The sequence below is a fragment of the Pezoporus wallicus genome, unplaced genomic scaffold (assembly GCF_028554395.1).
Source record: "Pezoporus wallicus isolate ANWC-B61680 ecotype Strahan unplaced genomic scaffold, APGP_CSIRO_Pwel_v1 contig_7673, whole genome shotgun sequence".
Lineage (NCBI taxonomy): Eukaryota > Metazoa > Chordata > Aves > Psittaciformes > Psittacidae > Pezoporus > Pezoporus wallicus.
Window position 1 is genome coordinate 125944 of NW_026639532.1, and position 27975 is coordinate 153918.

The window sequence follows — 27975 nt, forward strand, 5'->3', positions numbered from 1 at the left end:
CCAGAGCTGGATGCCGGACAGCAGTGGGAGGTCTCAAGCAAACAAGGTGGAGGTGGAGAATCCCTTCCATTGACCTGCTGCTCATGCTCTGGGAATACAGCCCAGCAAATGGGGGGATGCTGGGCTCAAGCGCACACTGAGCTTCTCAGCAACCAACTCTTGTCCTCAGACACAACCCAAGTCCCTCTCTTCAGGGCTGCTCTCAATCCATTCTCCACCCAGCCTGTATTTGTGCTTGGCATTGCCACAGCTCAGATGCAGGACCCTGCACTTGGCCTTGTTGAACTTCATGAGGCTGGCATTGGCCACCTTTCAAGCATGTCAAGGTCCCTCTGGATGGCATCCCTTCCCTCCAGTGTGTTGACTCCACCACACAGCTTGGTGTCATAGGCAAACTTGCTGAGGGTGCACTCTCACTGTCCATCCAACCTAAAATCCACATAACACATGTGAGATCATACAAATATTCAACAGCCTATGACAAGCCAGAAGTTCTATATTGAAAAAAAAAACAAACAAAAACAACAAAACAAACAAGCAAAACCACCCACAACAGAAATTCAACTTTATTTCATCACCTCCTTTTTAATAAAAAGTAAACAAACACATTTGGAAGAGCTACAATTAGGCAAACAGTTCATATGGTCATCATTGCCTGAGTCATGCCAGTTACTTATTAGCTTCTCTTTTGTCTTCTCTTATGCACTGAACTCATTCTAAACTTCTAGAAAACTTATTTGATTTCCAAATAAAATGGGCTGCATAAGAAAGCTTAATGGTTGGATAAAGCCAAACTTCTCTTAAAGAGGTGCAGCTCCTGCTTTTCCTATTTTCATTAAGACTTCATGTGGCATTCAAGTTCAATACACAGTAACATCCAATACTGTGATCTTCTATTTGGATATCTTTACAGACTGCCATTTTAGCAGCAGCAAAATTGCAGAACTATATACAGACATTACAAGCAGTTCATTAAGAAGCTTGTGGCATTTATTCCATGCTGACTGGCTGAGATCCAGTATTCTTCATGCATTTTCCCTACTGACATTACTTTTACTTGGTTTATCCTCATGACAGTAAATTCAGAGGATGCTCGGTCAGTAGATCTGGGACTACATTCTGAAAATGAGGACGGAGGGTTTTATACAGAAAACTTTCATTCTGCTTCCTGGGTTTTCAGAGGAGATGATGTCTCTCCAAATAATAGTCCTAGATGTCTCAGCAAAAGGCCTAGACCAGTGGCAAGTAAGTTGGCTAAAGCAGACGGTAATTAATAATTGTCATAAAACTGTGTTTATTTGGGGCACTCTGAGGATTCCAGGGGATCAGCATTTTGGAGAAGACACAGGATGCTTATGCTGAAGAAGAGAAAAAGAGCAACCCAATAATCTAAAAGGTTATTAAAAAACTATTAAAAAGTAGTTCTAATTAAGCACTGTCTTGCAAAATGTCATAATTGCTTGACAAAACTGATACTGGTAAAAGTTCACAATTAAACCTCATTATAAGAGTACAAGCAATGTAATTTTGTAACTTCTTCAAGCATGGCAAATTCTTAGCTATTTATGGACATAAAGTATTATAATAGTCTTATAGTATTATAGTATTATAAATATATATACTTATATATATTTATATACATATAAATATATATATTTATATAGAAAAATATATATACTTATTAGTATTATAATAGTCTTATAGTATTATAGTATTATAAATATATATACTTATATATATTTATATACATATAAATATATATATTTATATAGAAAAATATATATACTTATTAGTATTATAATAGTCTTATAGTATTATAGTATTATAAATATATATATTTATATATATTTATGTACATATAAATATATATATTTATATATATATAAATATATATACTTATTAGTATTATAAATAGTATTAGAATTAAAATCTGTTGCCCATCAAGCTTTCAATCATAGTAGATCCAGAAAGAAAAAAGATCAATTTTGTTAGGGTATGAAATGTTCTTCTATTCGTAGTTTAAACCCTGTCATACAGATAGGTACAGTGACTAACTTTTGTAGGGTGATGGGAGGTTTTACTTCACTTTTCTAATGTTAAGTTGCTGAAAAGTAACACATTTCAAATAACTAAGACAAACCAAAACACACCTGTAACTTTTCAGAAAACAGTTCTTTAGTGGAGCTCATATATCATTCACTATATGAGAGAAAACAGTTGTTCTCTATAAATCTCCAGATATGAAAAGTCTCCCTTAGAATATATGAGAGTATTCTGGAGAGCCATTTTGATTGCCTTTTCTCCCAGGGGAGAGCTCAGAAGCCCAACAAGATAGTAAAAGTAGGCATTGAAGTATGTATACTCTTTCAGACAGGTAATGTCAATTGGCTTACTATTATCCTTTAAATTTAAAAGTTTTATATCCTTTAAAGCAATTCCTATTTTCCAAACAACACAATTTGAAGCAAAACAGCTGTCATAAATTATTATTAATTTTGTCTCCATTAAACAAACACAGTAAGACAGTGAAATGATCAAAAGCAGACACACTGAGAATTCAAATTTACCTGAAGTCCTTCATAAGTATAAGATTTACTAGCGAGCCAGACCATTTGAGGCATAGTAATAATACTAGACCCTAAGAAAAAGTTGGAAATGGGCAATTAGACCCTGATCTTCCTATTTTACTGAGGGTGATCCCTTTACCTTTATGACTTGAAAATGACATGAAAGACATTTCACATGGGTACAGCCACTGATTGCAGGTGATGCCAGAGGACTGAAAGTCAGTGGGAGCAGGCAGTCAACAGGGGAGGGTAAATGGAAGGAAAAGAAACAATTGGTATCCAAAGGGTAGAGGCCTTCTAAAATATAAAAGATGAAGACCATCCCAGACATTTGCAGAATCTGGAACTGTCAGTGCCTGCAGATAAAAAGTTTAAAAATCACCTGCTGCCTGTTAATTTGAACTTGACCTGTAGAGAAAAAGGGATGTCTTTCCTGTTTTGCAGTCCGTGAAAGAACTGTGAAGATCTCTAAAGGAACTGGCAATTACCCTTGGGGTTTCAGGATCCAGTTCTCAAAGCCTATCCTTGTGACTGAAGTTGACACAAGTAAGTTGTGTTTGTGCTAGTTAACTTCTCTATATAAAAATACTTATGTAACGTTTGGTAATATAATATATGATATAATATTATCTACTTAATATAGATCATCTGTTTTATAATAGTATATAAGATAGATGTACATAAATAATTTCCTAATTAGTGGGTGTAAGGTGTTTAAAAAACGTGTCCTTAAACTGCTCATGACAAACTATCTGAAGGAGCCAGTTGCCTGTAGGTTAACCAGACAATGTTCTATGTCCTTCCATGCCAGTTGATAAATTATGCAGGTGTCTGCATCCAGCCTCACTCCACATGTAAAGTCTAGAACTTTGGGGAACTGACACCTGTTAACAACAGACCTTTAAGAATGAAATGGAGGGTGCAGTGATCCTCATAACAACATTTCTAAATGCAGTATTAGCTAGGGATACTTCTGCTTGGATGGATTTCCATCAAACCATCTATAAGCACTAACAAGCGTACTGTTAATTCTGCATGGTAGTCTGATGATTACAAGGAACTCACAAAGGAACTTAAAAACCTGAGTGAGTGAGAAAAAAAGTGGCACATGAGTTTCAACAAAGATTCAAAGTAAGATGCAAAATTGATAAGATGAAAATGCTTCTAGAAATTATCTATACCATGCCTACATGATGGAAAATATGGTATTGGCAATTATGCTCAGGAATGAGATCTTCTGAGTCACCACTGAAAGATCTCTGAAATAATTGTCTGTGTTCAAAGGCAGCTTTGAAATCTGGGTAAAAGATCTGTCAGTAACAGCAGTGAAAATGAGGCACAAGCAGTCAGAGTCATTTTGCTGTTACCTAAAACCCAAATCTAGAGCATTGCTTGCTCTGCTTCTCTCTGCATCTCAGGACAGGCACAACAGATTTAGAGGAGAAGGTACAGCAGAGTCTGATAGATTTCTACTACTATATTTTTCATTCTGATATAATAAAAAATGTCATCCTACACCAAGAATGGTAGTGCATGCCCTCTAGCAAGGCATCCAAGAATAGCTCTGTCACTTTACCAGCCTGATGTATTATATTGTCCAGCTTCCTGACATCACTGTTAAAGCCTGTGAATTCAGAGTCCTGTGAATCCATTAGCTGAACCCACCACTTTAAAAATTGCTTCCTGAGCTACTAAATAGATTCATCATTAAACTCCACTAAGGAAGATCACAAAAGTCAGAAATCTGAGCAAAGGAGCAACACAGAGAAAAAGCAAAATACATCTCTGAGATGGAGAGGGATGCTGTGTTTCTTCTAAGGCTGCATGACCCTTTTCCTTGCCCTAAGGCATGACCAACTATGCCTAAACCATTTTGGACAGGAACCATCTAACCTGTTCTTTAGACTCTTCACTGGAGTTTTCCCAACCAATTTGGGGTGGAGCTGTTGTTGGTTTTGTATGGCTCATTTAGTACGGCAGTGGTCTTTGTTGGATGCGACTTCGAGTAACCTGATCTAGTGGCTGGTGTATCTGCTCACGGCAGAGGGGATGGAACCAGATGATCTTTAAGGTCTCTTCCAAGCAAAACCATTCTAAAGGTCAACAACTTTACTAACACTTCACAGCTCTAAGACTTGTGGTAGAAAGCCATGCATCCCTTAAGATCTCAAGATATTTAGATTTACACCACAGTCATGCTTTTTGCATGATTCTACAGTTCAGTTCTAAAAGTCATGCTAACTTTAAAGACCTCCATCCAAAATCAGCACTCAGGCAAAGGATAGACCTATTCAAAAGAAATACAAGAAAATGTTGAAAGTGGTTGTTTTACTTTCTATATGGCTATACTTATTCTTTATCAAAGAATATTTTATTGTAAACTACATTAAAATAAATATGATTTTGACCTGGATCCTAGAGATTATCATGTATTTATACATGTCTGAATGCAATCAGGAATTTCCATTCTCAATTGAATATTTGCCAATAATGTAAGTCAAAAAAAACCCTTTCCCTCCAGTATCCTCTACAAATGACTTAGTAAGACTAAATTGTTGCTAAAGTGGCTATGTAATATTCTTCATCCTGGAACATCTGCCTAATTTTAGTCCAGAATATTTTTTTTTTAATATTTCTTCAGACTACATAGTACTCACAGCATGTCTCATGTGAAAAGTGATTTAAGTGAATCTGAGAAAGTAATTTTGAATGAAAAAACTTGTTCTGCCTATCTTATTAGAATGTTACTTTTGACTGCAAGGTTAAAGACCATTATCATTCATTGCTGATGATTTTGATAAAAAAATAACTGGAATCAACTATAATTTGTCTAAATAGCACAACTGTGATGATGTGTGTGTGCTGGGATGACTATCTGTTATTGTCTGTTGGGAATTTCAGCACCTATTGCTAAAAGGTTATCTCTGTTGCAAAGGGATCTTCCTTCTTTCTAGCATTAAGAGTTTTAGATTACTTCTCAAACATACAGACTCCCTTAGTGTTCCTACATCAAAGAGTATAATCTCAGAAGAGATCTTTCAAATTAGAAGATGCAAAAGATTTTTACCTAAATATAAACAAATCATAAGTCATGCATGCAATATTGGTCCTAATAACTACCAGTGTAACCCTGTAACCTACTAATTAAATAGAGCTAATTATATTGTATATCATTCCTCTTAACTTTATTTGTATGCTATGTTTTTAAATGCAGTTGCTTTAAAATAGCAACAACAAAAAGAATATTCTTTCTTTTAAAGATAATCTTCACATAAAACTTCTTTTTCTCAAAATATGAGCCATTTTATTAAAACAGATATAAAAATTACACTTTTATCCTTTGTTGCTTGCACACTGAGACATTGTTTTAATATTTTAAAGACCACTTATGATCATGAGATCCTCAAGACCAGCACAAACCAAAATGTTCTGGCATTTGCAAATTTGAAAATGATTTATAATATACATAAAGGTAAACCATGTCTTTTTTTTGTGTCTGGTTTTTTTTTCATTAAGCTTTTATTGATCTCTTCCATACAATTTCTAAGGCTCCTTAGAAATATACTGAATGATCACATTTGCTGCATGGGTAGGAAATCTTTAAAGATATGCACTAAATAGTATGGACCTGAAGCAATATTTTTTCAAAACATTTTTTTCAAAGTGCAGCCAGAATGCTGAATTATAAAGGAGAAGGAAAAAAAATGTGTCCATGAAATCTGCAACTGGGATTTTAGTGACTGTGTAATGTTGCTCATGAATGGAGCATATTTATCACTTCCCCAACTTGCCTCTATTTCTGCTGGCATCCACCTGAGCCCTATACTATTAGGAGCACATGTGCTCTGCAACAGTTAACAAATAAACAAAAGGTTGATATTTTAATAAATCTGAGTCAATGCCTCTTTCACTGACCCTTTGTTAATTTACTATGTTATTTCCTCATACAGAAAAAATCCACAAAATATTATAGCTAAATTATTTTAACCAGCAAGAGAAACATCAGCATAGAAAATAGTCTTTTGGCCTTAAATCCAAAACTCAGCAGAATAATAAAATCTTTTTCTATTGACTTTACTGAACATTACACCAGATACTTGTTTGCATTTTAAGGACAAAACCCTCAGACTGAAATGCCTATTTGCATCTTAAAGCATTTAAGTCCTAATGGCATCTTTAATGAAATTCCTCCACTGCCATTGACTATCTAGTGTTGATCTGGTAACCCGTTCAACACTAGACAGTGTTCAGTTCAATCCTGAAGTTTTATTTACAGATGACTAACAGGTTGCTCAGAAAAACTTTCTGGACCTCTAAGTTTACATCTCAAAGGCCCCAAAGCATTATCCTTGCCTGGCTGGACAGACATCTGTTTTGCTAGAAAAGCTTGATCATATAGACATACTTGATATCCTAACTCTAAGTAAAAGGATTTGGTTTGTTGGTTGGTGGTTTTTTTTTGTTTGTTTTTTATTCCAGACAGTGCAGCTGAAGAAGCAGGGCTTCAGGTTGGGGATATTCTGATAGCAGTTAATGGAACTGATGTCACCAACATGCCACATTCCGAAGCTGCCAATCTGGCAAGGAAAGGTTAGTTTGAGATCACAGTATATAACATAGATGGGTCAGGATTTCTGTAAAGTGCTCCAAATACATCCAGACAAGTTGGATGATGGATACAACGGCAATCTTAACAGTTTAATGCATTAGTATTTAATACAGTACTATTGCCTAAGTCACATTTTGATCTAGACATTCCTAGGAAAACAGAAGAAAACAGACATGCAAAATATTCCCCAAAGAGCACAGAGAATCATAGAATATTTTGGGTTGCAAGGGACCTTAAATATCATCTAGTTCCACCCCTTCTGCCATGGGCAGAGACACCTTTTGTCTCTCCTGCCTTTAAGAAAGTGACTGAGAAAGTCCTGCAAGAGACTGCAAAGACACCTTATTTATGCCTTATGCTTCCTCAGGGAGAGACTTCACAGATTGATTCAGTGCATCCAGTAGTTCTTTCTGTGATGCCAAGACCTGAAATCTAGACAGGATAGCAGAGATGTTATTTCATAAGGCATCCTTTTGCAGCACCCCAAAACCAAGGAGTCAGTAATATTGTGTGTGTTCTTCCTAGAGTCGTGATAACTAAACCCCAAAGATACACATTTGCATGCTGAAAGTTAGTCTACTGACATTCTTTATCCCAAATATGGTTTTGACAAGGGCTGATGGGAAGTTCAATAAATTCAAATTATAAGACAGCAACAAATTTGACACATACCAAGTTCTTTAATTATAGAGGTGACATTCACACTATTATATTTAAGAGTATATCAAGTCTTTTAGTAGATAAATCTCTGAATATTAGATTTTTGTAACTCCTCCGAGAACACCCTGTGGCCTAAGTCTTGACACGCAGACAGCATTTGCAAAGTCAGCTGTACCTAAAGGAGAAATCCTGCAAAAGTCTTGCAAATGGAAATGTGTCATAGCCAAATTTCTCGATCCTCTTTAAGGCTTTGCCATTCTGAAGTAGTATCTGACATAATCAGAATTTGAGGCCTTCGGTGTCAAAGCCTTAGATGCATTGATAGCATCAGCAAATATTGTGAAATTGTACCTCACTGCTGATAAAAATAACATATTTTAGACAGCCTTGTAACCTAACATCTCCTTTGAGCACTTACTTTTTGCAAATTATAAGTAAAAACTTTAGCACAGGTTAGCTTCCAACAGCCCCTCACTGAGGGGCACAGATAGCACAAAAGGTTAGTAGACATGAACAAGAAAGAATTCTCAGGAGCATATGTAAGATAACAGAGACTGAAAATGCCCCTAAGAACATTCTCAGAAATTTGTCTCTAAGCCTTAATTTGTGCAGACTCATTTTAGCAATGAAATCCAACTGCTTCCCTAAACTGGTAAAATATATAAGCACCAAAGATGCCCCTTGCAAAGGTAGGTCACGATAGCTTTTTTAAGAAGTGTCTTCAGATACTTGGTTCCATTACTAGTCCTCAACACAAAAAAATGTTTTCATTCCTGAATTTCTGTAAAAGAAAGCCAAATGTTGTTTGATTTAATTCACTATTTTCAGGGCTGCTTTGCTCATTGCTGCTTCTAGAAGTGACACAGGGAAGAGAAGGGCATATAGGATAGAAGACTGCCTTCCTGCTCCATACCCTACAAGGGTATTTAAAAATATTGACATATTGGATTATAGTTTTGACCTGTGCTTTCACATTCTTCATGTAATATTTTAGGCCCTGATATCCTGACTATGACAGTGGGATCAGATATCAGCCGTTACCCTAACACCCCCAGACCTACCTGCCGAGGATATTTGCATAAACGAACACAGTCAGCAATACTGAGGGGCTGGAGAAAGAGATGGTTTGTGCTGAAACATAATGGCTACCTACAGTATTACAAACACAAGAAGGTAAGGAGAGTGGCTGATAAGGAATTAGCTGTGTCCTGAACCACGAAGTGCAGCAGTACTCTAGTCATATTTACAGATATTTATTTGACTTGTAGTATTTACAGAATAACACCAGCACTAAAGATGCTTTTGTATGTGTATATAGCAGGGACTCATCAAGTAGCTCTGCCTTCCTATATCTTAGTCACAGATACAGACACTGTCTATGTTTTATGGCTTCACATTTATTCTCTTAGCTCTGATTATCAAGAACTCTGAACTGAATAGGCTATAGAAGTTTGGATGAGATGAAGTAATTTCAGATGTGCAGAAGCTCTGAATTCCCTCTACCATTACAAGTATTTTCTTAAATAGGTATGACCATGAGATTTCTTTGTGTGAGGCTCCATTTATATATGTAATAATTTACAACCCCCTGGTTGTATGAGTCTTAATGGCCCTAAATCAGTGGCTTTGTGGTTATCTCATTTTATTTCATGGTTAGCTACATTTGAGTATTCTATACAGTTATTTGCCACTAAATAAGTGAATATAGACATCATACTTTAAAAAAGGGAAAAAGAAAAGGGATTTTTCTCTTGAAGTGGTTAGCTCCAGAGGTGGGGGATGTGGGCAGCAGGCAGCAAGCAGTGGTATGACTCATGGCCCTGGCCATGAGCCCATGAATTCACCTGCTCTGCAGCAGCATTTTCCAATAGCCTGCAAGATGGTTCAGTGGCTGATGCATGTACTTACAAGTTACTAATCCCTTCCCTGATGTAGCTTCATGATGAAGTTATTCACAATCAAGTTACATCTATAGAAACAAACGGATTGATTTCAAAGACTGCAGTCAGGGCTTTTTGCAGTTAAACTTTTCACAGCTTCTAAAAAAGATTGAGTCATCACTTCTCATTCATTTTATCATTTCAAGAAAACAGTGAAGCTGAGAAAATTTGCCTTGGTTAGGGATTTATCACTAGGTGAAGCCCATGTAGCTTCTAGTGAATCTCCTGGATAACCTAGGAAGGGCATCAGCTAAAATATCAGCTGGTTAGAAACAGGTAGAAATGGGTTTGCTTCCAATGCACTGTTTGAACACATACCGCTGAAATACACCCATGTCCACCCTTCATCAAAAACTGCATGAGAGCCTAAGCATGTCACTGAGTCCTTGACATGTAAATAGTTTTGTCTTTGATAACATGGTCACACACCCTTTGGTCAACTCAGTATATGAAGGATGTAGATGTACATGTGCATGCATACATATGTAGACACACCAGCACAATTTTGCAATAAATATAAATATAATCTAGGCAACAGAATAGTGTTAAGGAAGTTCAATCAACAGAAGAACAGTACAGAAGCTAATACTGCACAGAAGAACAATACAGAAGCTATTACTGCAGGCTTCACTCCTGATCATGAATCCATTTTTTTTTTTGTTTTTTCTTCTACTTTATCATCTCTATTTCATACATCAATCTCTCATATATGTATTTCATTTTTTGCTCATATATATCAACAGTTTCTTCATTTTTACAGGAATAGTAGAGTCACTCCAGTAAAAGCCTCACTTGATTTTTTTAAAGTCTTTTGTAAATACTAGAAACCAAATTATTTTTACCTGAAAAATGCTGACACAGTATCTACCAAGAGCTGTACTTTGAGAACTCCATAGGTTAGTCTTTCTCTGCAGCACAAGGTCTCTGATACAACAATACATTCTGATCCCCCCTCCTGGCGATCCTAAGTATAGTTTTCATTCACAATACTGTTATGATGAAAAAAAAAATTCACGTGAAGCACTGCAGTTTCCTATCTAAACTGAAATTAATCAAGCTTTCAATATTTAAGCTTCTTGATCAAAACCAAACATCTTTTGGGGAAAAAAGACATTTTGTGAAAGGTAATTATAAATAACAGAAAGAGCTTGCTCCTCTACAATTCTCTATCCACATGACATTTCCAGTAGAAACTGGTAGGCTTATTTATCTGCATATACCATAATATACACATTAGCCTTCTAATCAGGGTTATGCTGCAGAACCACTGGGTATACAATAAAGCAGTCTGGCTTTCCACTGACATTATTTCAAAACTACTTATACTTGTCTCAAAACAGAAACAAATAAACAAACAAAACACACACTAAAAGGGATACAAACATATAGGAACATCTGTTTGGAAAAAAGTTTTTTATTTTATCCTAGTCAGGTCCTTCATCAAACTCCTGAAATGTGTAAATCAAAAATTTAGTTAAGCCTTTTAAACACTCCCCACTTTTTACTTTCCACTTTCAATTAAGTACCTCTGAAAACAGTGTTAGATAAATTTGATTGAGGATTAGAAGGTGCCTGATAATCTTCCATTCATTAATATTTATTAAATTTTCTTTTATTTATTTCAAATAGCAGATTTCATTTTAAGCCTATCTTTTCTTCCCTAGCTAGCTTTCTTTTATTTACTGCTCTGAAAAAGTTACTATTTCAGTCATAGCAACCTTATGTTTTGATAGTAGGGTCTTTAGCTACTGAAAGCATGCATTTGTTTTTGTTTAATAGGAGTAAATAAATTTTAAGCACTGCCATAGCATATTATAGTAATAACTACTGCTTGTTTTCTGGCTTTATCCAAGAACAGTGCCATTCAACCACTTCTTTAATTGTTTCATGTCAATTTTTGCCAGCTGCTCTCTCTCTGCCTCTAGACTCCAAAGAATACACTGAAATACTGCAGTGTTATCTTAGTACCTGAAAGTACAAGGACCTTCTTCACTGCCTCATCTGCTTACAGAGTACTCTGAAAATGCTTTTAGTAAGGCAGAAACATAATTAAATACAAATTTGCTTCTTTCAATACCCAAATTAATGGACTCATTGGCACATCTTTCTTTTGTATGATATCTATCAGGACATAAGAAGAACAACACATACAGATGCTGCTCATCCGACTTTATTTTCTGAGAGAATTACAGATAAACTTCTTAGTTTAACACAGCGTTTATTTACATGTCAGATGTGTGATTAAGTTGGAAACAATATCTTCCAGGCCTTGCCTCACTCAGTAGGAAAAATTTTTCCACTTAGTGGATATAAGATGTTCTTTGAAACAGTTCATTGAGGTCAAGAATAGTTCAGGGAGTAAAAAATAATTCAGTATAATCTCTATGTCAGTGTCCAATAAACTAACCAGTCATCAATTATCAGTTCTTGATTCTGGCGCTAAGAACAATTTACACTGGTGTAATTCTGGTGGCTCCAGCAAGGTTATGCCTGATTTCCACCTACGCAAGAAGACAACCTGGCCTTTTACTTATGCCTGAAGGTGTGCATATAACATACCTTTCCTTTCATGGAGAAAGGAAAGGGTGTTTCATCTTCTGTTTTAGACTATACCAACAAATACAGTGAATACATTTCCTCATCATTGCTATTTACAGCCAAAAAATTCTCCAACCTGAGCTTTCCTTTTCCCACCTACATTAAAAGAGAGATTGTTGTTTCTAGGGCTTTTTTCATATTGACTCAATGCTGCTGTTTCAGACTCACCTCTGTCCAATCATATCGCTTCATTGGTGAAGTGATAGCTGTTGCAACAGGTTCAGACACTTTACATACAAGGTAATTTTGTTCTCCCTTAAACAGATACTGCCAATGACTTTGATTCCACAATCCATATAGGTAAATAAAACACACTTTTTACCTGAGTGGACATGTGGCTATGTTTGCCAACTCATAGCAGAAATATTGGGCACATTGGGGTAGAGCCTTCTTTTGTGTGAATTACTGAGATCAGCAGGGATATAATGATTTATAACATTTTTGCCTCCACTTAGGAACAGTAGAGTTACACTATGCCCTCTACAGTTCTGATCCCCCATTGTCCAGACTATTGGATCCTCTCAGATGTGCTATTTCCTCTTTTGCTAATTTGCACAGTTTTTCTCCTAGGAAAAATATCTGGACATTGTGAGGTGATAGACAGTGATGTTCACTTAAGTCCTACCCTAAGGCAAGTATAAGCAATTAAGTTTCTTGTGCTTGAGCTTAAACATTTTCTTAAATAATGCTGAAAGCGTATCAACATAGTCAACATTGATTGTTTCTTTACAGATAGCAGTGTCTCCTCCTCTAAAACTAACACGTGCTGCTCGGCACAGTAAAGTGACTGCAAAGTCACCACGAAATGTCTATGGTGAAGACTCCAGTGTAGGACAGAGAAACCCTAGAATCATTGAGTCATAGAATAAACTACATTAGAAAAGACCTTTAAGATCATCAAGTCCAACTGTTCCCCAGCACTGCCAAGGCCACCACTAAACTATGTCACTGAGGACCCATCTGCACAGTTTGTGAACGCTTCTGGGGACAATCCACCACTGCCCTGGGCAGCCTGTTCCAATGCCTGACCACGCTTTCAGGGAAGAAATTGTTCCTAATATCCAGTCTAAACCTCCACTGGCACAGCTTGAGGCAGTTTCCTTTTGTTCTATCCCTTGTTCCTTGGGAGAAGAGACCAGCCACCTCCTGGCTCCATCCTCCTTTCAGGTAGCTGTAGAGAGTGATAAGGTCACCCCGAGCCTTCTTTACTCCAAAATGAGACCAGTAGGATAATAACAGCCATCTAGCCACAGCAGTACAGCATCATTTCATCGGGTTAAATAAGTTCACATAGATCTCTGAGATGCTACCACAAAGTTGCTTTTAGAACCCGAAAGCAAACTTGGAAACCTCACAATATGCTATGGCCTTCAAGATACAAAAATTCTGGTCTTGTAAACCCATTAAAAAGAAGGAATATAATTCCTGAATCTAGGAACAAATGGACCAATAAGGAGCTTAAAGGCTGTGGAGCATGCGTTCTTTATTGTGAGGGCATACGTGTTAGAGAGCTAACAGTGTTCAGGCTCAAGAGGAAAGCACAAGGGTAAATAAAGCATTATAGCCAAGAACATATTTCCCCAAATTCCTTATTACAAATATCTGTCATGTAAGGACCTCAGCTAATTAAAGATGCTGAGGATTACAAATCCACTAAAAATGCCATCCCAAGCCACAGTTTCCTAGTTTCCTTTCATTGTTGCTTTCTTGCTATGTAGGGCTGGTTAAAAAAAACATGTTTAACAAGTGATTTTGTGGGTGAAAGAAGACAGAGTCAAAAAAAAAGTAGAATTTACAGAAGATCATGTTTGTAACAATGCCGTAGCTCCTCTCTGGTTTGTGTCTTGCTATATTCCTAGGAATTACTTCCTGTCCATTTGCCATAAATGGACCCTGGAAAAGAAGATAGTGAGACAGATAAACCAGTCTGTTATCTGAAAAGGAAAAAATATGAAACAAATACCATTGAGATTATGGTCTAGGAGAAGCTATAAAGATGACTGGCTCCTAACTGGAAAGTGCTATCAATACATCTCCCTTGCAGACTTCCTTTTCAGAAGTCAGTCTGATATAGTCTAGTCAGTTCTGTCTGCTAGGTCCTTAAGTTACATTTGTCATGTATTCCATTTCTTTCTCCAATTTCCTTTGCTAAGAATGATGTGGAACAATAGTAATCAGGAGCCTTAAGGGTACAGGTTTGCTGCCAGCATTTTGTATGGACTAAAAGTAGGAAAATCTAAGAAGAAGCTGTAATAGGAGAGAAGTAGGAGCAGTTAAGTTGGACGTAATAGTTAAGTTGTAATGCTCTGAAACACACTGTAAGAAAATTTCAACGGATACTCCTGAGAAGTACTCTCACTGAACACAGTGGCAGCAGTTACATGGGGGAGGGGTTGTGCTTTTGTGCTTTTTGACAGTCTTCATTGTGATTATATATAATAATGTCAATTTAAAAAAGAATTATGGTTTACATTTCTTAGGCTCTGAAGTTTAATGCCTTTAGGAAGCCCACAGGCATAGTGTGAATGACTAAGGCAAAGTTTCTCAAAGCTGAAGTGAGGGCAATGGGAATGCTTAACATCCAAAAGCAATTAGACCCTAGCCTGGTAAACAGCTATTACATCACCTAAATGATCAGATGTAAGTCTGTATTCCTGTTTCCATTATGAAACCAATCCATTTCAACAGCGCAACAGAATCTTGTCTTCTCTTTTTATTGCACTTAAAAGCAGCTAGCACATTGGCGTTTAAGTAATGCTCAAATAATTTACACAGTGTTATTTACCAATCAAAGTGGTCCATAACCTTCACTTTTGCTCAACAGCAGAATACTTTCCTCATTGAACGTTCTTTAATTAGTGATGTCTTTCTGAAGAAAATAGTTGTCTCTATTAGGATATGTTTGTGTTCATAAATTATTCTCTTCTCACCCTCTGCCTGATTCAGAATGCCTGGAAACTGTACTAAAATTTGCTAATTCTTTTTTTTCCAAATAAGATTTAACACCAACATTTACACACCTTGTATAGCCAGATGGACACCAGTTTTCTAATTACCGTTTATTCACGACAAGACACATCACTGTGCACCCAAGCCCCACAGAACAAGTGAAAAGCCCTCTCTTGACACAAAGAGGAAATTTAAATGCAAACTTAAATATTCCCTTTTCTTACTACAGTTGTGTTCTCTGTACGTGGGAACAGGGCATTTCACAGAAAGTGTCCTTACAAAAATTGTCTAGCTCAGACACTACAATACATGCTTCTGGTTGATTGTATGCATCCTTAAATCTAAATTTAGTATAAAAGTAGAATAGAAGAGAGAGGGAAAAAAATCTTTTAAATTATTGCTTATTTCTGTGGCCTATACTCAATCCAGTTATTATCCAAGAAAGAAATCCCCTGCCTGCCATGTGTGGACCCTTCACATTATTTCAATCTGTGACAGACATTTAGTCCTTTGTTCTCTTGAGCAAGCCTGTGTTCAACACTAAGCCTAAGCACTTTATGTAAAAGGCTTAGCTATAAATAGGTTTAGGTCTGAGCCATTGCTCATAAAGATACCACTTCTATTTGTTCTTCATTCGTGCTTGGAGCTTTATCAGCACAGTCTGGGAGCTGCCACATTATTTAGAGATCCTATACAATCTGATTCTGCTCTATGTTTTTCATGACTCCCATAGCTCCAGGATATATTTTTCAATTTACATTAAAGGAGGTGCTGAGTCCAAGGTTTCCAATACTTGCACTTTATTACTTCTATTAAAAATAAGAAACAACACTGGCTGGTACTAAGGCAAGTTAATTTTGGCCTCCTAACAGAGTGCATACCCTGACCCAGAGAAAGAGTCATACTCAGATATATTATTTTACCTGATTCAAGTTCTTCCAGATTTTAACCAATCAATAGTTCTTTCTGTGAGGCTTTGTCCTACACACTGCTTGTGCAACTAATTTCAGTAAATTACTCAATATTAATGAAAGGACTAACTGGAATGTGAAGATGAGGCATATCACAAGACTAACTGATTGTACTTCATCTGACAGCTAACAAAGTTAGGTGTAGGATAATTATGTTCTTCAAATTAGAGGAGCTTTTACATCTCCTTCACCTATTATCTAGCTCTTCAGTATGTTTCTACTCTCTCTAGTTTAGACATAAATCATTTAAAGCAAAACAAAATAAATAATTCAGGTCTGCTGGCGAAAGATACCGTACAAACAGTTGTTGAGTCTAGAGCTCTCTGTTTACTGGAATATGCAGGTCTTTTCCTCAAGGGAAAAAGAAAAAGATGTAGGGGAAAATACATAAATGCCTTAGTTTCTCCTCTGCAAAACTGTGCCCGAACAGGCTCTAGCTATAATTTTCTAAACAAACCTACCACAAAGCATGATGATTAAGAGAAGAAATAGGAAAGGGAATATTTTAGAGATACTATCAAGCAATCATCATCAAGCTTCAGGGAGAAACTGGTTAAAGAAAACCAGAAAATAACAGATGGTGAAAATGCCGCAAGCCTGAGTGCCACAGTGTCTTGGGTTCAGCAGAAGCAGTCATTTTCTCCTTCATAGCAGCTGGTGCAGCGCTGTGTTTTTGACTTTCAGCCTGGGAACAGCGCTGATAACACCGATGTTTTCAGTTGTTGCTCTGTAATGTTTACTCTGACCAAGGACTTTCTGAGCCTCATGCTCTGCCAGGGAGGAGGGGAAGCTAGGAGGAAGCAGAGACAGGACATCTGACCCAAACTAGCCAAAGAGGTATTCCATACCACAGCAAGTCATGCCCAGTGTATAAACTGGGGGCAGTTACCTGGAATAGTAAGATCACTGTTCGGTTGGCCTGGGTATCGGTCAGCAGGTGGTGAGCAGTTGTATTCTCTTCCCTTGTTATTTCCCTTATCATTATTATTATTGGTGGCAGCAGTAGTGGTTTGTGTTATACCTTAGTTACTGGGCTGTTCTTATCTCAGCCCATGGGAGTTACATTCTTTCAATTCTCCTTCCTGTCTCTCTGAGAGCGGTGGAAGGAAGCCGGGGGGGGAGCGAGCAAGTGGCTGCGTGGTTCTGAGTTGCCGACTGGGCTTAAACCATGACACACAGTTGTGGCTGTGTCAACTGTGGTGAATGAGAAATAAGAAGGAAAAAGAAACAGTTTATTTTCCTGTCTCTTTTAAGAGATGTCTAGTTTAAGAACATAGGGACTCCTCAGGAAGACATTTATGGAAGACAGCCAAAAATTCACTCATGCCACTACTGACCTGAGGCCAGTCTGAGCCAGTAACCTAGGGGCAACTGTCTTACACTTTCGACTGCCAGTCTTCTGAGATATCCAGTCTTTAATTTCTGGTTTCTAGCACTGCTCAGTTTTCACATTGTGTTTCACGGGGTTTTTTTCTATTTTTTCGTCTAAGATTTGACCTTGTTTTCTGAGAAGTTACTTTTATTCTATTTTCCTAGTACTTGCAGTTTCTTGTGTAGCTTAATTTTAATCTTTTTTCATAGGTATTCATATATTATTTTTCTTTTTTTCACTGCACATAGCATGAGATGTTCATCTTTTCAGCTTCTTTCTAATAGACAAAGAAGCTTTACTAGAATAGCAAATATAACTCTGCTCAACAAAATTCTTTGAACACCATGAATCATTCAGGAAATACTACAAATGCCATTTATTTTCTGGAAGTATTTGCACAAAATTAAATAGGCCTGGTTGGCGAATCCCCATTAAATACCTTAATGACCATTTCATACATAAAGGAAGGATATGTGTAGTTTTCAATTCTTGTTTCTCCTTTATTACAGTCTCACTAAGTGACACACTGGGGTTTGTTTGTTTTCCTGGAGAGTTTTGGGGTTTCTTTTTTTTTTAGAACCATTATCCTAAAACTCAGGCTATCTTAAGAAAACTAACAGCAAGGGAAGGGTTACTTCAGATGTTTGTATTATTCTTAGAACAACAGTTACCAAAGTAGTATATGTTTTCTGCCTTCCACCCAGAGGACTTCATCCATATTAGATCCTGGAGACTGCCAAAAATCCATGAAGTAGTTGATAGAAACCTTGAGAAAACAGTCTCTTCTACTTAGGGGGAGAATGGAATAGTAGTAGGTAATATCTGAGTGAGTTTAAAATCTGTATGATACATATCATCAGCTCAAACAGCATCACCTATATTAAGTTCCATAGAGACAGTATCATCAGTGGATTACTCTCTAGTCACAGGCTTAAGAAATTACCTGTATTTTTTTCCAGCAATATAGCTTCGGCACTTTCTGTATCAAAGAGATACTTGCCAAAGTAATGCTCTCAAGATGTTATTCATGAAAGCCACATGGTCAAAGTGTCTCTCACATCTGACATCAGAATTAGGGGTCTATGGCTGCCTATTAGTCAATGAAGGACATTTCATCTCGCTTTGAATGCTTCAAATCTATCCTATTCCTTTCCTAGGTATATAAATTTGAAAGGGAATGGACATGAATAATTCTTGATGGCAAGAGCTGTATCTGCATTCATTCCAGACAGCACAGAAAGTGTTTAGAAAAGGAATTCATAGCAATGTGCAATAAGAGTGGTCACATAGCCATTTCAGTGTCTGCAGTGACAGACAGTGTCTGCCTTCAGGCTAGGACAGTCAGCAGAACACAGACCATGAACAGGACGTTGCTGAATAACACTTCATTAACCTAGCACTTATTATGCTTCACACTAGGAATGAGATTTGGAGCCTTAAAACATATTTTGGTTATGTTGTTTTTCAATGTGGTTTTGTGCCTGAAGCTATTATAAGTAATGTAGGTCACAGCACTGATGACCTTTAGAATTGCCTTTATCTTCTGTATTGACTTTAGTTTTTGAATTAAAAAAAAAAAAGTAAGAAGAAAGCAGAAGAATCTAGGAAATACATTCATGAATGTTTATATATACTGGTTTTCAGTATTAGGGATTATGTACATGAATATTCCTGTATAACAAGGAAGTCTTGGGTGACATGGTTTAGTGTGTCATGTCCATGCCCATGGCAGGGGGGTTGGAACTAGATGATCTTAAGGTCCTTTCCAACCCTAACCATTCTATGATTCTATGATAGTCATGTGTGCCAAATAGCATTAAAAAAGTATTTATCTATATATTAGCCGCAGGTGCCTGTTTTGTTCATGGAAGGATACGTATGTTGATTTTTGGGCTAATAAAGAAATGAAATGGGGCATTTACAATTTAGCTCCTACTGACAATATTTAATTAGTTCCCAATCATCAACTGATCTTATTCTATGAAACTCTACCATCTGTGTATTTTGCAAATGGCACTAACTCTCTTCCTATGTCCGAGCATTAACTCATTTTTCCATTTTATTGCTGCCAAATTTCATAGAATTGTTAGAGCTCTAGTCATAGCTCTTCAAAGCAAGGAGGCTAAGATACAGTTTATAACACTGCTACAGTTCACTGTCCAGAAGTGTGCACCTTTATTTTGTGTTAAGGCATGTGCCTGAGGACACCTGGGCTGGGAAAGTGGGGCAAGGAACTGCTTTACCTACCTATTTACATTAAGAAGCTTAATGGCTTCTTATAACTAACCACAGAGAAAGACACAGACAATGCCCTTCAGTCTCAAAGAGCTTTAATTCAATCAGGAACAAATAAAAAGGTTTTGTAATGCTTTTCATTGAAAGTTGTCTGAAATTAATGGAAAGGTTTATGACTCTAACGATATTTAGGGCAACTTCTTAAAAGAACTGAAATGCATCTTTTAAAATTATGCTATTTTCTGAATGTGAGCCATTGTTCCCTCTATGTGTATATACAAGGTGAGGTTTTCAGCATAAACCTGGACTCAAGTAGCATTGCTTACTAAAGAAACTCATGCTCCTAAATTCTTTGGTGCACTCTCACTCAGCTGTACCCTCAGAAGCTGGAATATTTGCAAATACCTAGCAAGGTTTTCACATGCAGGTATGACTTCTGATGAACCAAAAACAATTAAGAAACAAAAATAGAAATGAAAGTTTAGAGGGTGTTTGACGAGTTGTCCTGGGTTCAGCAGTAGCAGTCATTTTTCTCCTTCTTAGCAGCTGGTGCAGCGCTGTGTTTTTGACTTTCAGCCTGGGAACAGCGCTGATAACACCAATGTTTTCAGTTGTTGCTCTGTAATGTTTACTCTGACCAAGGACTTTCTGAGCTTCATGCTCTGCCAGGGAGGAGGGGAAGCCGGGAGGAAGCAGAGACAGGACACCTGACCCAAGCTAGCCAAAGAGGTATTCCGTACCACAGCACGTCATGCCCAGTATATAAACTGGGGGCAGTTACCCGGAAGGGCTAGATTGCTGCTCAGTCGGCCTGGGTATCTATCAGCGGGTGATGAGCGGTTGTATTGTCTTCCCTTGTTATTTCCCTTATCATTATTATTATTGGTGGTAGCAGCAGTGGTTTGTGTTATACATTAGTTACTGGACTGTTCTTATCTCAACTTGTAGGAGTTACATTCTTTCAATTCTCCTCCCCATCCCTCCGGGAGTGGGTAAGGGAGGAAGGCAGGGAGTGAGAGAGCGACTGCATGATTTACAGCTGAGCTTAAACCACTACACTTGTTTATCTTTTGTGACTGCATTATATTTTCTGTGTCTGCGGTTCATTAAACCATAGAATCATAGAATCTTAGGCTGGTTTTGGTTAGAAAGGACCTTAAGATCATCTAGTTCCAGCTCCTCTGCCGTGGGCAGGGACTTCTCCTACTGGACCAGGTTTCTCAAGGCCCTGTCCAGCCTGGCCTTGAACACTACCATCGACTGAGCATTCTCAACTTCTTTGGGCAACCCATTCCAGTGCCTCACCACTCTCACAGCAAAGAACTTCTTCCTTATATGTAACTTGAACTTCCCCTGTGTACGTTTAATCCATTACCCCTTGTCCTATCACTACAGTCCCTGATGAAGAGTCCCTCTCCCGCATCCTTGTAGGCCCCCTTCAGATACTGGAAGGATGCTATGAGCTCTCCATGCATCTTCTCTTCTCCGGGCTGAACAGCCCCATCTTTCTCAGCCTTTCTTCATACGGGAGGTGCTCCAGCCCTGTGATTATCCTCATGGCCCTCCTCTGGACTTACTCCAGCAGCTCCATGTCCTTCTTATGTTAGAATTACGAGAAATATACACAAAACTCCAAATGAGGTCTCACGAGAGCAGAGATGAACTGTATGATATAACCACGTGAGCAGTTTTGAAGCATATGATAGTTCAAAAGCATAAGAGCTTGTCACCAGCTTCTACATCTTTGAGTATTTCCTGAATTTATCCCCATCTAACAGACATCAGTTTCATGTTATTTCTGAACCTTGCCCCTCTTTCTCTCTAATTGCAGGATGAAGGGAAGTGCAGACCTCTGGAAGTAACAAAGCTGGAAGGAGCAGAAATTGGCGTTGACACCAGTCTAGGTAAACCATTTGTTTTTAAATGCGTACCTCAAAGTGGAAACAGGATTTTCTATTTTTGTGCAACTTCCAACCAAGAAATGAAGAGGTAAGTGATCTTTCATTTACAGGGTCTGTTTTGTTATTCTGGTTTGGGGAGAGAGAGTTTGAATTTTTAGAGGATGTTCAGAATACCTACCTTTATCAGCAGGAAAAAAATAAACAAATCTGTCAGCCGTTTATGGGAAGATAGTGTTTCTAATTTTAATTTGCAGAAGTTTCAAAAACTGTTTTTCAGTTTCATAGTTATTTTTATGGTTTTTTTCATTAAGGCTTTACTATTCATGCTTTGCTCGAGATGCCGCTGAATTTCTGATTTACCTCCAAAAAAAAAAAAAAATTCACCCATCTTCTCATACCTTCTTCTGTACTGTTATATCAAAGGGAAATTTAAATCTTCCTTGTGGATGTAAACTTGCTTATCTGTCATTTCACATGAACAATCTCTCTTTTGCCCAACAAGGACAGTGTTAGAAATAAATACAATATCATCTTCCATTTATTCTGCTGTCATTCTGCCATATTATTGTTTTGGTATGTTAAAATGCAAGTATGCCCAAAAAGCGTACTGGTTCTTGTGAGAGTCAGTGAGTTTGGTTTGACTTAGAGTTAGACCTAAAAAATACTTTTTTTGCATTTCCTATCAACTGTAGCTGATAAAACAAAGAGATTTAAATCATCACCCAAAACACACGTAACAACTTTTTTGAGACTTATTTTCTGAGATTTATCAATGTTTGTTTCGATTTAATACACAACTTTTCTATCTTGAAGCCTTGAATGTGTCCTGAAAATTGCACATCCACTAGATGCTATGTCAGTAAGAGTTAAAAGAGGCAGTGAAGCACATTTATTCTGCTCCACCAAGCTAAGTAGTTCTCATTTTTTTTTCATGTTATAGGTGGCTGGAGGCTATGGATAAAGCAGTGCATCCTGTCCATCAGGTAATGCTTTATTTATATTAAAAGCATGTGTATAGCAGATTGTGCAGAAGACTGAGAGACAATAAATACATTTGTGCATGCTCAGGCACAGACAGCAACATTGGAGCTGCATACTTTTTGCTGCTGGGACGTGAATCAGCTCCAATCTAGAAGCCATATACAGACATTATTGTGACTCAGCTTTACTGTCATAAGACGGAGTCAGATGCTCCCTCTCCAGATATCAGCAGCTTTAAGGTGGTTCAAAACCATAACCTAAGATGACAGTAATGGAAAGACAGGAATGGGAGCAATGACTCATGTCCACATGATCTTCTCTGGGTGATACTATCTGGAGCAAAGTGAGAGAAGGGATCTATCTTTCTAAGTATTTTCTGCAAGTCTGCCTTGGTTGCAAGCTACCTGCTTTTTCAGACAGAATATTAGAATGGAGAGGGGGTTTGCAGAGTTATTGTGTATTTTCAGAGATGAAGAAAGGTAAGTTAGTTGATAAACTTTGACTTATCTCTCTATCTTTTTATATACACTCTGCTCGCCCCTATGGCTGGGAGAAACATAGCCATAATTGATCTTGAGCTGCCCCAGAGAGACCTTGCTCACCTCAGCATAATTTAGTATGAATAATCCTGTCTGGCCCCTGAAGAACTGCAAAGCTAATTTTAGTACTTCCAGGGTTGAAGCATAGGGGTCAAAGCCACTTTAGCCTGCCCTTTCCTGACCCCATGATTCTTATCCTGTCCTATACGCAGAACATCTTTATAAAAATATGATGCTGACCTGTAAAATCTTTTTTAAAAAAGGTTTAGCTACTGAAACAGCTTGGTTTTTAGCAGAAATTATGTGAGGCACAAATGCAGGGAAAGTATCAAAGTCTGCCCTTTTTGAAATAAAATCATCAATAATAAAAAAATACAAGGTAAAAATTATAACCTGAATTAATGCAGTAAGTAAGTAAATAGATACATGAAAAGAAATTTACTTTCCTCCTCTTAAGTCAGGACACATGAGTGAGTCCTTCAGCAGTGTGCTTTAGTGATGGGTTTCCAAATAGTGAAAGGAGGTGTTTACTGTAATTCCTTTTCCACTGAAATAAAATTGATCCAACATACATTTCTTGTGGCTTCAGCTTTCAGATGAGATTGTAAGTCCAAAACGAATTTGTTTCGAAGTGTATTCTACCTGGCAGTCTTTCTTAAAAGAATAAAAAGGAACCCACATACTTTAAAGCAGCAAAAATAAATCAAACAATATAAGGCTTATATTATATATAGCAAAGAATTAAGTTAGCTATATTGTGCCAGGTCTTCTTTTCATCATTGCCTTGTCAAATACCGTAAATAAATGCAAAAGAAACCCGCTGTGGAAACAAACAGGATGCTATTCATATTGCACACATTCTCCCCATGGATTTTGAATGACAGTGAAACTGGTTGATGTAGAACCCAAAATATGTATTGCAGATGAGCAAAACACACTAGGAGAGTCTGAGTTCCTAACGCCGGTCAGATTTTAAGGAGATGAAGAAATGCTTTACTTTCATATTGGAAATTTGGTCTTACTAAACAACAGGGTTTTGGGTTTTTTTCTGATTTTCTTTTTTGATTCTCTTATCGTACAAATGGCCCATACAGTGGCAATATTTCATGGGCTGAGTTTTTTCTTCACATCTAAATGACAATGGGAAAATTTTAGTAATGAAAAAGTCTCTGCTTTCTGGAATGGTATGGGAAGGCATCTCTAAACACTTTATGTGTGGTAGTGCTTCCATCCAAGTCTGAGTGCTGTATTCTGGCTTCATAGGGCACTATTTGCTCTGGAGCCCAGAGGGTGGATGCTGGATTTTGTCTTCCCTACTACACACCGTAAAGACTGCTGGATCAGTCTTTAATTTGGAAATCAACAAGACAGTTTTATAAAAAAGCTTGTTCAGACAATTTTGAAATAACCCTATTTTTACCAGCAGAATTTGTACTGAAAAACAAAATAGATGTAAGAAAAGATGTTATCATTGTAAAAACAAAGTAGATTATCACCATTTCCCATCAAATACAGGTTCTTCTAATTGCATTTTCAGCACTGACTTTTGCTGTGGTTTAACTCCAGCCAGCAACTGAGCAATACACAGGCACTCACTCACTGCCCTGGTGGGATGGGGGAGAGAACTGGAAAAGTGACAAAACTCATGGGTTGACATAAAGACAGTAAATCAAAAGCCACACACACAAGCAAGAGAAGGAATTCATTCACCACTTCTCATGGTCAGGCAGGTGTTCAGCCATCTCTGGGAGAGCAGGGCTCCATCACAGGTAACGGTTAATTGGAACACAAACACCACCACTCTGCACACCTCGCTATCCTTCTTCTTCCCCCAGCTCTGTGTGCTGAGCATGACATGATCTGGCAAGCAATACCTATATATTGGGGTCAGCTGTCCCATCTGTATACCCCAAAAGTCGTTGTGCACCCCCAGCCTGCTTGCTGGTGGGGTGGGGTGAGGAGCCGGAAAAGCCTTTCCTTTGTGTAAGCACTGCTCAGTAGTAATGAAAAATCCCTATACTGTCAGCTGTTTACATCACAAATCCAAAACACAGCCACATACCAGCTACTACAAGGAGCTTATTATCACAGGCAAAATCAAAACACTTTTCAAATTATTTTCACAACAAAAGCTGATTTCCTAGCACTGAACTGGAGCTAGTGTCTTACCATAAGCAGCAGGGCTTCCTTAAACCTTGCCATAAATATCTGTTACATGTTTACTTCACAGAACCATGTGTGGGTAGATGTCACACTGCATAACACTACGCTTCCACCCTTGGCTATCAAAAACCCAGAGTGCCTGGGGCTTCTCCACCAGCTGCACAGAAGCAAAGACACCTGGATTCAGCACTACTGCATTCTGAAGGATGGCTGTTTGTATTTTTATGCCACTCTCCGGTCTACACCTGCCCAAGGTAGGGACAGCTGCTGGATTCCAATTGATTGTTAAAGGGGAAATGTTTCACTGCATTTCCCAAATAGAACTTTTACCATTAATGGCTGTTTCTTCTTAGCAAACTCACTCTCTTCCATGAAGGTGAGTGAAGGAAGACCAGTCTCAGTCTTTTTTCATAAAATAGCCACTTCATTCCCCCCGAATATTCTTTCTTTTCTGTGCCATGGTCTGCATTTTTCTTTCGGCAATGGAGGTAATTCAGATCTGTGCACATTACCCCAGGAGCAAGTGTCAGAGAAAAGATCCACCCTTCCAAAGTACTTTACAGTGGTTGAGCCAGCCCTATTGATGGCAGTCCAATGAAAGCTATCAATTCCGGTGTGTCAGGGAGCATTCTCAGAGGGAGGGACAGCATAAACTCAGTTTCCCTGCAACTACCAGGTTTTCACATGGCCTTGGCAAAGCTAGTCCATGCAGCAACAGGTAGAATGTCCCTACACCAGCAGAGGCTGGTGCTCCAGGGTTTGGGCTGAAGAACCCATCTAACTGCTCTCCCCATAACAGAACTGGGTGTCTATCCACTCTCTGAAAGCAGCAACATGAGGCTACCTAGATCAACTGCAAGTATAGAGGAGATGAATTGCAGGCACTGAGGAGAGCTTGCAAATACAACTCTATTTTACATATAAACTCTGTACAACTCTGTTGAAACACCCAGCACAAGGCATCTGAGAATCCACCTTGCAAGAATTGTTGCTCTGCTTGTAATTGGCAGTAATTTCATAAATGGTGTCTGCGATATACATGATGATTTTATTCTGTTTAGGTGGCCTTTACCTCCAGGGTTATACTGTGAGTGAACAGTCGCTGGGCTCCAAGAGGTCTGTAATTGAACTCAAACCTCCATCTGAAGAATTTAAAACTTTCTACTTATGTGCAGAGAATGTAAATGAAAACAAAAGGTAAACCAAACTTTCCATACACACACAATTTTATTTGCCAGTCTTTAGGACAGCAGGAACACTGCAGCTTGGGAAGATCTAGTGAAAACTTTTCATTCTGTTTCACTTCTTCCCCCAGATTTCCCTTTGCTTGTAGGTTTAGTCAAACTGCAGTACAGCATGCTGGCACATGTGAGTCATCTGCTATTGTCAGTGCTGCAGCTACAGCAAGGATAGCTTGCAGACGTTCAGAAAGAAACAGGAATAAGGTGCTTTTCACAATGATATGTGGGTGTTTACAGTAAACATAAAAGCTATGGTACCTCTCATGAGAGAAAATGGAAACTATATTCTTCTCATTCTCAAGAATGATTTACTTCCAACAATTAGACCATTAGAAATAAAAAAAAAATTGGCCTATGAAATCATATTCTGAAGGTGAATTCCCTCATCATAATGCAGCCAAATCCTATGTCTTTCAGTGGGTGTTAGTCTCATCTAAAGCCTACTAATGAAGTGATATGGGGTTTAATTTAATGAAAAAGGACAAAGCTTTTCAGTATGCTGGAAATCAGTGTTAAGATATGTTGTTGTTATAGTCAACTCCTCCACCTCCTGTGCCTCTCCAATCCACTTACTATTAGTGTACATAGTAACACAGCCGTATAACACCATTTATAAAAGGTGTGTTTCAAAGAATATAAAAATGCTTGCATAACATTTGATCAGGGACAGTTGTTGGTCTTTCATTTCTTCTAGGTGGATTACAGCTTTGAAAGCTTCAATTAATAAATGGTTACCGCTACACCAAGCAATCCAAGATTTTATGAATAGACCACTGGAGGAGACAAGGATGTGAGAAGAAAGATTATTTTCTTCCCTCAATTTCTGTTTCCCATTAAAAATTCCATGCTACATCTTAGGATTCATCACAAAAGATAATCTAGCAGCAATTAATGTTTAGCATCGCTATACATTCAGAACTTTTGTAAGCATTAGTAAATAAACATAAAGCAACGTTGTCTTCTTTGTGGCTGTCTCTATTTTGTGTTTCTACTTCAACTCAGACTAAGCATAAAGTCTGCTTTAGAGCAGTGAACAGACATCAACATTTATCTGATATGGAGAAAAGAGAAAGCACTGTATTTCAACATATACTTTGTACTTCTTGATGGTTTACACCTGTAGCCTTTGCAAAAACTTTTGCTTTTTCATCCAGAAATTTCATATGTGGATTTTTCCTTAAAGTCTTTATATGGTGTGAGGCTGAAAGTTGGGACAGGCTGGGCCGACTGAAAGGTTAGCAGCTACATA

At 37.8% G+C, this 27975-nt stretch overlaps 1 protein-coding gene across 1 annotated transcript; it reads left to right on the forward strand.

Moving 5' to 3' along the window:
* The first annotated feature begins 900 nt into the window (after positions 1-900).
* LOC130602187 (uncharacterized) lies at positions 901-27682 on the forward strand. Its single transcript, XM_057414812.1, has 9 exons — positions 901-1245; positions 3012-3113; positions 7047-7157; positions 8831-9009; positions 21733-21890; positions 22743-22785; positions 25553-25739; positions 26547-26682; positions 27421-27682. Exons 1-9 carry the CDS (start codon positions 1071-1073, stop codon positions 27518-27520), a joined length of 1191 nt encoding a protein of 396 aa, XP_057270795.1. The 5' UTR covers positions 901-1070; the 3' UTR covers positions 27521-27682.
* Positions 27683-27975: the final 293 nt, after the last annotated feature.

Excerpts from the sequence above, each read along its gene's own strand:
- LOC130602187 (XM_057414812.1), top strand. The coding sequence starts at position 1,071 with ATGACAGTAAATTCAGAGGATGCTCGGTCAGTAGATCTGGGACTACAT. Across the intron at positions 21,891-22,742 it reads TCCAACCAAGAAATGAAGAG|GTGGCTGGAGGCTATGGATA; the intron begins GTAAGTGATCTT and ends TTCATGTTATAG. Across the intron at positions 22,786-25,552 it reads CAGTGCATCCTGTCCATCAG|AACCATGTGTGGGTAGATGT; the intron begins GTAATGCTTTAT and ends TTTACTTCACAG.